Here is a 14,409-nt window from a genome sequence, read left to right on the forward strand (position 1 = left end):
TAACATAGCTTTTCTAAATGGAATCTCACTCCTGGAAGGCATTGTTGCTTTGCTCTGGTCTGTCTTTGTGAACATGTTTTATCTTCCTGGGAGTCAGACATACTGTGCGGAGGAGCTTCTCATCTGCATGGCAGGTATTGCTCAAAGATGTCTCTTAGCTTAAACACTTGCAAAGAGGGGATATAAAATCTAAGAGTGTCTAATGGGTAGACACTGCAGAAGTGTCATCCAGGATGACAGAAGGGTGGAGCTGTGTGTAAAAGCAGTGAGATATATCCAAGCAAATTCAACCTCAGTCTGGGTATCAGAGAAAAAACCACAGCAGAATACTTTCATCAAACAAATAAGAGACTTCTCACATCCCAACTTCATGCAACCCTTAAGTGAGAGTGTTGTTGCTGTTGAAAATGCAAACATTGCACTGCCCATTTTGTGGGTGGAAGCAACTCTGTGCCTTCAGACCAGGAGCTATTTTAGAATTCTTCATAATACCCAGACAGCTCTTGCAGCTGGAAATAGCATCAAGGTCTTTGGAGAAACAAATGTTTCATACTGTAGGAAACACACAGGCTCAGACTAAGGAGAACTGGATTCTGTCTTCTCAAATGACAGCCTACATCATGTATGTAGGCAGCATACATTCCTTTTCATGTGTATGTTACAGCAGCAAGGTATGAACAAGATATCCCATGCCTGATTGTTCTGTTGGTTTGGGTTTTTTTAACAGACCTGTGCAGAAATTTTCCCTCCCTCTCTTGTCCCCATGTGGCAGCCGCTCTTATGCAAGTGAAGTCGATCAGGTGAGTGTGGGTTTCACTTCCAAGAATTTGTTTTGCTGAGCTGAGATTTTTAAAATCCCTGAAGCCTGGTGACCAAATTTGTCTTTCTAATTTGCCAGAGAGACTCCAAGCTGGACCTCCAACATACTCCACATTCTTTCCTATCACAGAACTTCCATTGACGTAGCACGGTACATGCTGCTAAGGATGGAAATAAACAATGATATGAGTGGGCTTTTTCTATTTTTGGAACTCACTCAGCAGATGAAATCTTCCACCTTAGAGTGGAGGGAATTTGCATGACAGGCTCTTAATAAAGCACTCTTTCTGGGGTATGGTTGTCTAAAGAGACATAAATAAATCGGTCTGTCCTCACCACTTGATCTGGAGAGTGACCCCCTTTAGCAGCCCTCTCCCTGAAGGTGCTGACTTGCCAGGAACGGTGCCAGACAAAAGGAAGGGGAGTGTTTTGCCCTCTTGCCTGTCTTGTGGCACAGAACTCAGCACTGTAGCGGTGCTAGAACATGTACAGCTTGCTCCATAACTCTGGAACAGAGTCTCAGAGGAACTCAGATATGATCCTTGCATCACTGCTGGGCTTCCAGTGTGACCCTGATTGGTCCTTGTGTATGCTGGGGAAAGCCAAATTTATAGTTTGTTAAAAGAGATGAGTTGGAATGAATTTCAAGTAATTATCACCTAATCCCACCCACTTTGTTGGATGTGCAAATGTTGCTGTTGGAGTGTCTGATTCACCATGCAATTTTTAGCATGTCACTTAACTGCTGCCTCTCTTTGGGTTAGAAGAAGGAGTTTGGAGAAGGAATGAGGTATACTTCTATTTAAATTGTAAGTTGGAAAAATAAGAAGGCAGAAAAACCCCAACCAAACAAAAAGACTGATGACCAACTGGTCTTAATTTTAAATATTAACCCCACTTGATTCTGCTTAGCTTTTAAAACCCAGCACTAGAGGGTTCATGTGCTACAGAGAGAAAGATGAGTGAGCATCCATGCCCTATGGCCTGCATGGGGTGCTTTAAACATACAGAAGAAGGGAAAACGTCTTGGGAACTCTTTGGTATACTTACAGATTTCAAGATGGATGTGATCTGTTTGCCTTGGGAGCCTGTTGCCAGAGGTGTCAAACTCCTCTTTGTGTTGGGAGGACAGTGATCCTGCCTCACTGGAGTATGAAACCTTCGTTTCTTGTCTTCAGCAGGCACTGGGTGGCAGTAGCTGGCAAAGAGTGTAGAGAACATCCCTGGAACAGGCTGCCCCTGGCCAAGGACATGATTTGTTCTGTGAACTGCAAATCACCGATTTCAAATAATTCCAGTGTGTTCTGTTCTGTTTTGCTTTGCAGATTGGCAGCAGAGCTGTGCTTATAACAGGCTGTGACTCAGGATTTGGATTTGCCTTGGCCAAGCACCTCCATGAAAAGGGCTTTATTATTTACGCTGGCTGCCTGCAAAAGGTAGGGAAAACAAAAACTGTGTTCTTCACCTGTAGCACGTGCACCAACACATAGCAAACCTAGTCTTCCCTCTCCTCTCTGCACACCTTTCTGCCTAGGAGAGGGAGGGTGGGTGATAGCCCAAAAGACACGGCTGCTTGAATTTCAGAGGGCAAAACCTGGCCTAGACCAGAACCAGGACTGAACAGTAGCTAGGGAGGTTCTTATTTAAATCACAACATTGTGGTCTATTCCATGTCAGATGAACTGGAACCCCAAATCTAACTTTATAGGCTTATCCATAAGCAAATTTGGGGGTCAGGTTGAGTCTGGACCATTGGCCCTGCTCTCAGACCATACGTAGTTATGCAGGGTTTATTTTGAATAATTGTGGTGTACACCAAGCCACCAGTGATTTTATGGCATGTGATATGAGCATATTTTTCTACATTCATGACTACAGCCATGCCTTGGTGTGTATTGAGGGTCTCCTGAAATCATTGTGTAGGTCAGTCCCACTAGTGCAAAGGAGAGCAGAATCAGGCTTCAAACAGCTTAGTGATGCAGCCTTGATACGCTCTGCAGGAGTGCTCTGTGTGGCCATCAGAGATGCCTGGTCATAGAGAACAGGAGAGAGCTTTAGCCTCTCTCTCCTTATGAAGCACTGCGCTTTCTTTAGCTGCATGGCCATTTCCCAACAGAAACAAACTTACTCCTCAGGATATCCTGGGGTGGGTCAGTTATTTTGATCTAATCTTTTAGCTCACTCATTACGATAAGTGTATCTTCAATAGTGATATTATTTAAAGAGAATTTGCCAGGTATTCTTTGATGTTATCAATATTATTTCTACTATTAATTTCTTTCATTATTACTAAGTTTTGCTTAAATTAGTAGTTTATTTCTGCTGCAGTTTTTCAAAAGAGAAGTGTTTGTCTCCATGGTGCCTTGTGGTGTCTCAGCGTTGGGTCAAGGATTTCTTTGTTAGCTGGGCTCCCTCTACAGGCGTTACAGCAGAACAGACACTTGTTACAAACTGCCTTTCAAAAGGGGTCAAGGGAAAGGTTAGATGAGTACTTTTTTGATAGATATTTTGCAACTGAAGATCAACATTAGAGACTATAAGAACACGGCATACTTTAAAAACACAGTTCAGAGTAGTAGCCTGCCTCTACATTGACAGGAGCCAAAAGTTTCAAGAGTTGTAAAGTTACTTCTGAGTTTCACTTCCTCTGTCTGAGCTGCTAGAAAGACCCAGTTTTCAGTGGGCATGTCTGTCTGTCACTGAAATCTCCCTTCCATTTTGCTGTCTTCAGTACTCTATTGAATGCATGTTAGTGGAAAATCTTGGCCTCTCACAATTTTACCATAAACTGACATGCAGCAGCATGCCTTAAGTCTTTTAGGCTTTGATCAACATTTACTTCCTCCCAAAAAAATCAGCAGAAAGCTTTGCAGTGTAACTCTGTAATTAAATCTTGCTTCTTTAGCTGGACTTCCATCCCATGTTTCAAAATCTCTGTGACCACAGCAAGACTGGTAACAGCAGTTGTCATCAGACAAACACTGGAAAATACCAAAGCTCTTTAGCTAACTGCTTGGCCTCCTGAGTGTCTTCAGGCCATATACTTTATGTAGAACAAAAACAACTCAGGAGACTGAGCTGATTTCTCATTGTGCCACAGGTTTCACTAGCAAAACCATAAGCAAAATTCTGATCAGAGAGTGATAATTGCTGGTGCTGATTTTAGTGGCAGAAAAAGCTTAGTGTGTTTTTAGATGCTAGATGGAAGTGGAGGTAGAAGTAAGAAGCATCATCTTTTGCTTGGGTATATTTGACCTAGCCCTGACATAGAGGAAATGACTGTGAAACTTCAGTGTTATTTTCATGGGTTTGTTTTTGTCAGCACACCTGCACATCAGAAGCATAGTGCAGCCTGGGGAGCAGTCGTGTCCTCAAGGTACACACTGCTCTTAGGAGCATCATGTCCTTAAGTATGTGCAGTGCTGACTCTTCATCAGGAAAGGTTTCTTAGAGTGGCCAATTTTACTGAAGGAAAGACGAGAGAGGAATTTAGAGTCATAACTGAGGGGAGCCCAAGGATGGATCTGTGCTAAGTGTGCTATTTCACACACAGTTACTTCCAAACATTTGCAGTGGCAATTATACTCATGTGAGAGTTGTGTTGATGCTTCATTGCCAAAAGACTGGATCCAGCGAGAGGCCATGCTGCAGCTGTCTTATTTTTTCCTCTTTGGTTAATGTGTTGGAGAAGCCAGCTGATACAAGATGAAGAAGGTATTTTTCCATCAGTATCTGTTACCAGTGGACATATGTGGTGTTTGTCTCAGCTGTCAGGAGTGGTGGAGCCCCTGTTTGCTTTGTGTGCTCAGGCCTGTTGCAGCTTGCAGGGCAGTGGGAAGGCAGAGGTTCTCTGAGCAGGGCAGGAAGCAGGCCAGCTACTGCAGCGCTCAAAGGAGTGCTCAGGGCCACAGGGTGTTACAGACCACAGGACACACTGATAGAGATACAAACTGCTGAAGCCCGTGAGTACCAGAGAGCAGCCATGGAAGGAGGAAGACGAGGCAGCAATGTGCTTTTTCAGTAAGCAAGAGCTGGGCCCTCTTGCCCTGGGGGCAGTGTGCCCTGGGGCTGACAGCAGAGATATGTTGGTCTGCTGCTGTAGCATGAGAAGGTCCTTTCATTGCTGTGTATGGGCCCAGGGGTTGTGGGACTGGCTGGATCCTGCACCAGGAGACTATGACAGTCACCAGGTGCCTGACTTAATACCTCCCATCTGCCCTTTCTGAAGAGCCAAGGGAATGGCCTTGGACCCTGGGCGTTAACCCAGACCCACAACTCTTGACCAGGGTCCCAGCCCCAGGATTCCCTGTCCAAGCACCCAGCTGCATGTGGGTGGGAGGGCAGGAGGGATGTTGGCTTGCAGAAGCAACCCTGTAAGGGAGGAGGAAGAGGATGCTGTGAAGGCCCCAGCAGAGCTTATGAGGCCTCTAAGGCAGAGATTTTGTAGCATATCACAGAACTGAGACTGGGGAAAGAAGGACCTTGGCCTTATTTTCCTTTTTCCCCTTAGCCGTATCTGCTGTTTCCAAAACACTTGCATGCTTACATTTGCTAATTGCTTTTTGGCATTCCCACATATGCCACTCATATGCTTTCCAGTGCTTTTCCATATAGACTGGTTTTGGCACCACGGTGCTTTTGAGTGAGCAGCAAACTTAGAACAAACTCCCTTTTTGGTCGCTATGACATCACCACTAAGCTTTGTGTGGCACTTCCAACCTCTCCTTTCTGTATGCAGTGTGCTTCCATAGGAAGAGTGCAGTAGATGCCCTCTCTTAAGGATAAACACTAACTGGTATTAACAGTCTGCAATGGAATAGGGAAGAGTGGAGGAGAAGACAGAAGAGATATCAGGTAGTTACATTAGTTAACTGTCTGTGAGCGCAGTGCATAAGCCCAGGAATGAGATGAACGAGGAGAAGGATTTTTGGAAGACAGGTGGCACAGAGACAGGGACGTATGACCATCTTCCTGTGGTATCTGAAGGGAACTCTTGCTTGAGGGATATGTGGGCAGCCTGGGCTCAGACTGCAGACAATGGCCTCTGGCATCTGACAGGGAGGACCGAGCTCGAGGATTTTGGAGCACTCTGATGTCATTCAGCAATCAAGAGACGGGCCTGCTATGGAGAACTGGCCTGTTCCAGGCCAGAGGCAAAAAGCTATCTATCCAAAACCCCTTATCTGTCAGGACTGAAGAGTGCTCCGACGCTTGTCTGACAATGCTGACACAGCGAGCAGCAGTGAGGCTCCCTGGAGGGTCGAGCAGTGGGGGAGGAAGAACTGAGCAACCGTCAGATGATCCTGTGGGAAATACTCCATGTCTAACCTGTTACTGGGGAGTAAAAGTGTAAAAAGTAAAAGTGAGGGATGATATTGAGGGAGCTTCTTAGAGTAAAGAGAGGGGTGTTCCCAAAAACTGATTTTTTTCAGAGCTAGATCTCACCACCCTCTACAAAAGTACTCTGGAGTGGCCAGCACAGTCCAGTAGCTTATAACCATGGGAGCGATTCAGGTATAGTCCCAAACTCATTAATGTCCCGTATCTGTGTCCTGGAAGCACAACAGCCAGGCTTCACCACCGTGAAGGGGCGAGCTCTGGGCATGGCAGCCTTGTTGCCTCTTGCCCATGTGAATGTATGTCAGGAGTTGGCTACAGTTAACTTGCTGGGCTGTGAGGGAATATGTGTATACTGGGTGATACTGGTGTTCTGAACTGAGAAAAAAGGAGTGGAGATAAGAAATGGGAGTGAGAAAAATCTCATGGTGGGAGGCAGAGAAAAAAAGGAAGATACTGGATAAGATGCTGGGGGGAATTGCTACCAGGCAGTCTGGCCAGGCTCTCAATGTAGCAGTCCTTTGGAGGCTTAGGTTAGGTTTCCAGGCCGTGGGAGCCATGTGTGTAGATCAGCTGAAGGGACAGAGGAGTGGGCAGGCAGTCCCTGTTCTCAGACAGTCACTTCCAGAGCTGTCAGCGTGAGAAACAATTTACATGTGCAGCCCCTCACTGGCTATTTTATACCATACCCCACCAGGGGAGCTGCTGTGCCCAGTGCCAAGCCAAAGTGAGGATGGCACCACATTCCCACTGGTGCAGCAGTGGGACATAGCCTGACCTCAGGAGCTTGTATTGGGCAGGGGGTGCTTGCTGGGTGCCTTGCTGGGGAAGATCCAGCTCTGGCTGCTTGGTGGTTGAAGCAGTTTCTACCAGCTGACTTGGAGGTCAGATGGAGGTGCTTGAGGAATGGTGTTCTGCAGGACCAGCCCTGTCTGTTCCCCTTCCTCTTAGGGCTGCAGGACTGTCCTCGTTATTCTGTGGCTGCCCTGCTCAGTCTTTGGCTTGATTTGATGATCGCCATGCATTTGATATTCTACTCAGGCTCTTTGGCCAGATTCAAACCAGCACTTTCTTCCCCTCTAGGACAAGGGAGAGGGTGGCTCCAAGGAACTGGACGACATGAAGAGTGATCGGATGAGAACGGTCCAGCTCAATGTCTGTGACAGCAAAGAAGTGGACCGAGCAGTGGAGCACGTGAACAGCAGCCTGCAGGACCCAGAGAAAGGTGAGTGTGTGGCATGGGCACTGAGGTCACAGAGGTGGCAGGAGCTCCCTCGCCTGGGCTCCAAGGACATTGTCAGGGTATATTTCAAAAGCCGATCACATGATTGAAGAGCACAGAGCTTTGAGGAGCAGCCGTGCAGAGCAAATGGCCTGTTTGAATATTGTGCTATATCAGAAAGCAGCTTCCCACTTCAGACAGCATCTACAAAAGTAACTGCTTTGTTCTCCACTAGCTCCTGTGGGGACATTAGCAGAAACCAGAGTGGTATTCAAGGCTCTGGGATTAGTGCTTTGTTCCTGTGAACTAAAGTTTATTGTGACTCCCTTTATGTTGTAAAACCTGCCCAGTGCCCAAGGATTGGGGATTAACAATAGAAATGTCCCACCCACTCTTTCAAAAGGCAAAGGAAATGGAGAGGTTTTCCAAAGAATTTCCCATGAAGCCAACTGAGTATCACTACAGAGTTCATTGAATATTCTGAGTTGGAAGGGACCCATAAGGACCATCAAGTCCAGCTCCTGAGTGAATGACCCATACAGGGATTGAACCCACAGCCTTGGCTTTATTGCACCATTCTTTAACCAACTGAGCTAATCATTAATGTCATTGCAGATACAAACATTTCGAGTTCAGGGGATAGCTGTAACTGACTTTCTTAGCCTGCCTACTTCATTCTGCTGAGGTGATGTCAACAAATTCTGCTCCAGTACTGTAAAAATCCCCATTGCTCATACATTTCTGAAACCTTTCCACCCTTTGATGAAGTACATTTTTCGCCTAAAGAACATTCACATTCATACCAAGGTTGTTTAAAAGCAGAACAACCAATAATGTTTACTTTTGGATTTTGCATAAACCTATTTCTTTTGCCTTTCTTTATATTTTATTTTTATGTGTGGATCTTCTATAAAAGTTAAGTTTTCTAGCCCTATGTTCTCAAGCCCAGGCCAGGATGAAGTTGCTGCTTCTGAGGGCAGCAGACAGAAGCCTTTCTTAGACCTTTCTCAGTATGTTTCCTGTACAATTAGAATATTGTATGAAGTGAGTTGATTTTATTCAAAATTCCTTTTCAATCTTTCTTTTTAATGCCAAATGAGTAGGTAGCTTCAGTTGTTTCCATCTTGGTTGCAGCAGAATAAACAGGATAGGCCATGGCATGCCCACCCATGCCTACATTCTCCTTTCCAGCACTGCAGACATTCTAGTTCTTATGGTGACAGAAGGGATTTTACTTTGAAAGAATTATTCTTTTTTTTCTTACAAGGTCATTCTTATTATTTGCCTTTAGAGACTATTATTTTACTTCTTTTAAATAATCGCAATGGAAAAATATAGAGTGGCAAGGAAACAGCTCAGACAAGGCTGAGGTTCTCTGTTTGCTGGCTCAGAACTTCCCAGGAAACCTTGTCCACAGTACTTAGTGGCTGCAGTGTTGAGTGGTACAGTCAGATCCCAGCTGTGGTTATATTTGCTCAGGAGAATGAAGTGTGCTCTGGACCGTCTTCTATCTGGTTTCCATCAGTACAAGACATAATGAAAATCTCTGTTGTGTGTTTCAATAATCTATTAGCAAAGCTTTTACCAACTTGCTCTCATTAGTCTCACAGAGGTGCTTGATTTTGTCTTGTAGGTCTCTGGGGGCTGGTTAACAATGCTGGGATTTCCACATTCGGGGAAGTTGAGTTCACCAGCATGGACACCTACATGGAGGTAGCTGAAGTGAACCTGTGGGGCACTGTGAGAACCACCAAGGCTTTCCTCCCGCTCATCCGGAGGTCAAAGGGTGAGTGATCCCCTTCTGACTGGCTCTCCCTGTAGCAGGTCCCTCATCCAGGCACATCTTGCTGTGTTAGAGGCCGAAAGGTCTGTTGCACTGCTCTCTGCACCAGTGGCCACCTCCCTACCTTTACAGACAGAACATGGCCCCCAGCATACACAGGGAGTGCCTGACCTCTCTGAGTTACACAGCAAGGCAGCAGGCCTGAAAACCAGTTATTTCTCTTTCCCATCTGTGCTACCTTCCCCTGCAACATCCCACACAAGATCTAATCCATCATACCTTCTTTTACCTGCAGCTCACCATAATGTGCTAAACTGTAATAAATGCCAGGAGCAATCCTCCCTGCTATATAAAAAACAGCTGTGCCAGTGCTGGCAGGGTGGGCAGCAGCAGTATAAAAAGCTTCTTGCAGGGAAGTTGTTGGCTCTGGAGTCTGTAATGTAGGAGAGGTGGGATTTGTACAGCAAAGACCTGGAGCTTGTGTGGGTCTCATTATAAAGGAGCAAAACCTTTCCTGTACTAGGGCAAACTACCCGACTGAATGAGAATATTTTTCACTTGAGGCATCCCCAGGCATTAACAATGCTGTGGATGTTGCTGCAGACCTGGGCTGGATGTGGCCTGGGCAGCATTTCTTCCACCATGGAAGGGTATCCACTTCTGTGGGCAAGGTTTGTCTTTCTAACACAACTTAGCAATGAGCACTGACAAAAAGCGCAGAGAACTGCAACCTCTGCCTAGGCTACAGCATCCACAACTTCCTACCAGCATTCTCCTCAGCCAAAATGGATGGCTTCTAGAAAGGAGAAAGCCCCAGCTCTGTGCTTGGAGCCATAAGCTGTCGCACAGAAAAAGGTGCAGTGGACTTAAACTGCTCTGCCTGTTAGTGGTACAGGAGCAATCCGTTCCTGCGGGCCACCATCAGGCTCCTGGATTTTGCGCCTTTGATTTGCAAATAAACAAGCTCAGTTTTGGTGCCAGAGACTTTCCTTGCTCCTGCTTTGTCTTGTCTGGGCTCAGTCCAAATTGCTGCTGAGCAATCCTGTTTCCCACCGTGCTGGCTCTGTCCAGTCCTCTCTGTGTTCCCCACAGCACTGAGCTTTGTGTGTCACCATGTGTTCCCTCAGGTATAATGAGCCAAGGAGCACGAGCACTGGGCTTGTTCTGCTGCCTGAAGGCTGTTGCATAGGACAGCTCTGCTCGGGCAGAGCCGTGAGCAGGTCTGCCAGGCAGCCCTCACGGCCGTGCAGGGGGCAGGAGGGGGATGCACGTTCAGGAATCTGCTGGGTGGTGTGTGCCAGGTATCTGCCCTGCGTCAGATGCCACAGCTCAGCTGTGCTCTGCCTGGCCTCTGCCTAGGTCGCGTGGTGAACATCAGCAGCATGATGGGTCGGATGGGCAGCCCTGCCCGCTCCCCGTACTGCATCACCAAGTTCGGCGTGGAAGCCTTCTCCGACTGCCTGCGGTACGAGATGCAGCCTCAGGGAGTGATGGTCAGCATCGTGGAGCCCGGCAACTTCATCGCTGGCACCAACCTGTACAGCCCCGAGCGGATCAAAGCCATCGCCGACAAAATGTGGGACGAGCTCCCGGAGATCGTGCGCAAGGACTATGGCAGGAAGTACTTTGATGAGCAGGTCAGCAAGATGGAGAGCTACTGCAACAGTGGCTCCAGGGACACCTCGCCCGTCATCGAGAGCGTCGCCCACGCCCTCACCGCCACCGCCCCCTACACCCGCTACCACCCCATGGATTACTACTGGTGGCTGCGCATGCAGATCATGACACACATGCCTGCTGCCATCGCAGATCGGCTCTATGTCTACTGAGGCCTCACACTCATAAGCTACCCAGGTGGGAAATTGGTTTTAAAGAGAGCTTTGTACACACTTCCCATTAGTCCTTTTTAAATTTTTCTAACCTCATTTCAGAGTACTGTATTTTAGCTCTAAAGGGTTCATTTAAATATCAGACATAACCTAAAGAGCAGTAATTTGCAGGAAATGCCTCATAGGCAGGAATATGTTATGTTTGTGTAGAGGCAATGATTCTTTGCTATTTATCTCACGTAATCCTTTCTTTTTTCACATCAAATATGAAGTTATAATCATTATTTAAACTGCAATTGCTCCGAAGTGTTTTCAGAATAATTTCTGCTGATGGCCAAACACAATCTTCACAATTCCTGCCTAGGGTGCAGCCTTCATACCATAAAACAGAGTCCTTCCATGCTGTAATGGCAAACCACTGCTTCCTCATGACAAAGAATGTCCAACTGACTTTTCCAGGCCTGGTCACAGTAGAGGCATAGCAGAGACTTCTTTAATTTGAGGATCAGAACTCAAAATGCTCAAGGTGCTGAAACTGAGCAACTGACCCCGTCCCTTTCTCTCTTAGAACTATACTGATGAAACATTAGAGAAAAGGAACAAGTCTGCTTTTCTTGCATGCTTTCTTGCAAAGGAGTTCAATGATCCAGGGACTCAATCCTGCAGACCTTCCCCACAGGAGTTTCTTACTCATATGAGCATTCCCATGAGTGTGAGCAGCTTTACACACAGGACTGCAGGTGTCAGGAGTGGCCTGCAGTAACATTTCTCTTCAACAGTAGCTGAACATCAGCTCCAGAGTTAGCCTGGAGAAGTTTCATTCAAGCTCCCGTAATTTGTGAGGATCACGATGGAGCAGGGGGATGCAGAGAGGGTTATAGTCACATGGGTGAATGCTCTTCTACCAGGGACCTCAGAGTTACACTGAAGTATTTGTACAGCACCTTGCACAGAAGGGCCTTGACCCTGACCAGGGCCTCTGGGCAGTGCAGGTGATGATAACTTCCATTGAAGGAGTCACTGAGCTGAAATACATCCAACATGACATAAATCTATCAAAACGTCCATAACAGTAAAGTTAACTTTAGAAGCAGTTTCATTTCCATTATGGTTGTTTACATGTCTGAGAAATATTTGTTTTATACTTTAAGAAAAGAAAAGGAAAAAAAAAACCAAACAAAGAGCCTTCCATGGAGAATGCAGAAAGAGTAAATTTTTTTTAAGCTCGAAAGGCAAAAATAAAAAGTAATTTAAATAACCATTGTTAGTGAAGTTAAAAAGAAAAGATCTGACATGCTCTAGTAACATACAATGACATGATCAAACTCCTTTGGCTTAATAAATGTATACATGAATGGTAACAAAATTCAGAGCCTTCCTCTCTTTATTTTTTAAATATTTAAGGTGAAAGCTCACGTTCTGTAGTGGTGAGGTTCACACCTGTTCCTCCTGCACAGCATTCAGAGGTTCATTTGCAGTTTTGGGTCTTACATGTCTGTGTGCTGGATAGTGCAAGACTTCTGCAGGAGTACCAGATGTATCCTGCCTCTCGTGACAGACATGCCCAAACCCTGGACTCTGCGTATTTGCAGCTCTTAAACCTGCATTTGTAGCAGACTCTTGCAGATTACAAAGCATTATTATGGATTATTCCTAAGGGATCAGGAAGGGAAACTGAGCTCTGAAGAGGGGAGGGTTGTGGTGGTGATTCAGCAGGGCAGGCACAGAACAGGTCACTGACAGATCCCAAATAAAACCCTGGGAGAGACTTGACAGTTTCCAGACCTTTCTGATTTTCTCCAGAGTCTCAGCAGTGGTTGCTGCATCTTGTGGTGCAGGGTGTATTGCCTTTTTTATCAATACATGGAATTTTCTCTGGGGCAAAACATAAGAGTATGAACCACAAGAGACCCAGCAGGCACAAGGACTACTTGCAAGGCAGAGCAAAACACCTGGATAACAATGTCTGCTGCACATGATGCAGCAGAGAGAGAAAAGCCTTTAAGAAAAGTTCTGGTAGTCTAAAAATTCAGCCCTAAAATGCTAAGTAACATAAAAAAATCATGTAATTCCACCTGGCACGCTAGCTCCCAGTTTTACTGCTGGGTTTCAATAGAGACGTCAATGAAGTTAGACATGGAAAAAACCGAGTGCACAGCCAGGTTATCTGAGTTTAGCTCAGAGACCCCTGAGAGCAAACGTAGCAGGCACTGAACAGTACCACATTCATTCCCAAAGAAAAGCTGAGCAGGGATAACTGTGCTCACATGCACACAGCATCTCTTCTGGAGGCTCCTGAACTCTTGCATGAGGTGCCCCCAGGGAGCTCTGGAGCTGTGCCACTGTGCCAGGGCCAGAGGAGATGTGACGGTACCATGTGGTCACATACGATGGGGAAGAGATGCCTGGGATGCTCCTGTGCATCCACGGCTCTTCCAATGTTTCTGCGTGAGTTTGCCTGACACTGGGAGAGTTTGGTAGCAGATTTGTTGTCAGGAGGGCAGCAAGCTGGCTAGTTTTTCTGCTGGGATCTTCACAATCCCACGCTTTCAGGGTTTGCCCTGAGAAGCGCATTAAAAGCTAATCCCCTCTGGTTTTGCATGACTGTCCTTTTGACTCTGTGCACTCGAGGTCCTGCCTGCACGGTGCCACTGTGGCTCCTGGAATAGCTTCAACCCAAGTTTATTTGAAAACTGAAAAGAACAAAAGCATAGCAAAAGAGGACTTGGCCAGGCACTTGGTCCTCTACACTTCGAGCTGCCTTAGTGGGAGCTTCTGCTCCCTCAGGAGGAGCTGGGGAGCCTGGAGGGGTCAGTTTGCAGGGTGCCCACCCTTGGGCTCTAGACTGATCCCAGCTGGTTGAAGGAAGGGCTCTCTCTTCCCAAATTTCTTGCCAGGCAAAGACCCTTGGCAACCATGCAACAGATCTTACTGTGCGGCAGCCCTTGGGCAACCTGGAGTTAAAAATAACTTTCCCTTGGGTGGTGGGAGGCAGCAGAGATGGGGTAATTTTAACTACAGCTGTTACATCTTGTTCTGAACCTTAATGTGGAAACCCACTTCAGAACTTTTTGCTCCTAGTGATGAGGGTGGAGAGTGCTGTGTTTGAGACCAACGTTTTGTGACCCTTTACTGCCACATTATCTGGATGAAGTGCAGGGTTTCCCAGTTAAACAGAAAATCATGTCAGAGCCAGGAATTCACACACCTTTGGGACAGCTGATCCCAAAGTCATGCCTCAGCTCCCACATCATGGCAGAGGTCTGGCCCAGGCTCCCTCCTGGGTGTCAGCCCTGTGAACCTGGCTGGGACTTAAGGCCCTGGGCTGGTAGTTTGGATCCAGGACTGCTCTGGAAACAGAAAAGAGGAAAGGACCACTCCTGTTCAGGCAGTTTTAAACAACTGAGCCCAGAGTGTCT

The 14,409-nt window shown here is 46.5% G+C and overlaps 1 protein-coding gene across 2 annotated transcripts in view; it reads left to right on the forward strand.

Annotated features, from left to right (window-relative positions):
* Positions 1–12,356, forward strand: part of LOC113968986 (D-beta-hydroxybutyrate dehydrogenase, mitochondrial) — a 16,053-nt gene extending 3,697 nt beyond the window's left edge. For both annotated transcript variants that reach the window (XM_027686016.1, XM_027686017.1), the window contains exons 3-7: positions 728–800; positions 2,145–2,255; positions 7,240–7,381; positions 9,012–9,164; positions 10,521–12,356. In XM_027686016.1, the coding sequence (XP_027541817.1) occupies positions 728–800; positions 2,145–2,255; positions 7,240–7,381; positions 9,012–9,164; positions 10,521–10,990 (949 nt within the window). In that variant the 3' untranslated portion in view covers positions 10,991–12,356. The remainder of the gene's footprint in view (positions 1–727; positions 801–2,144; positions 2,256–7,239; positions 7,382–9,011; positions 9,165–10,520) is intronic.
* Positions 12,357–14,409: the final 2,053 nt, after the last annotated feature.

Source organism: Neopelma chrysocephalum, unplaced genomic scaffold, assembly GCF_003984885.1.
Source record: "Neopelma chrysocephalum unplaced genomic scaffold, ASM398488v2 Primary Assembly neopelma1_70, whole genome shotgun sequence".
NCBI classification, from domain to species: Eukaryota; Metazoa; Chordata; class Aves; order Passeriformes; family Pipridae; genus Neopelma; species Neopelma chrysocephalum.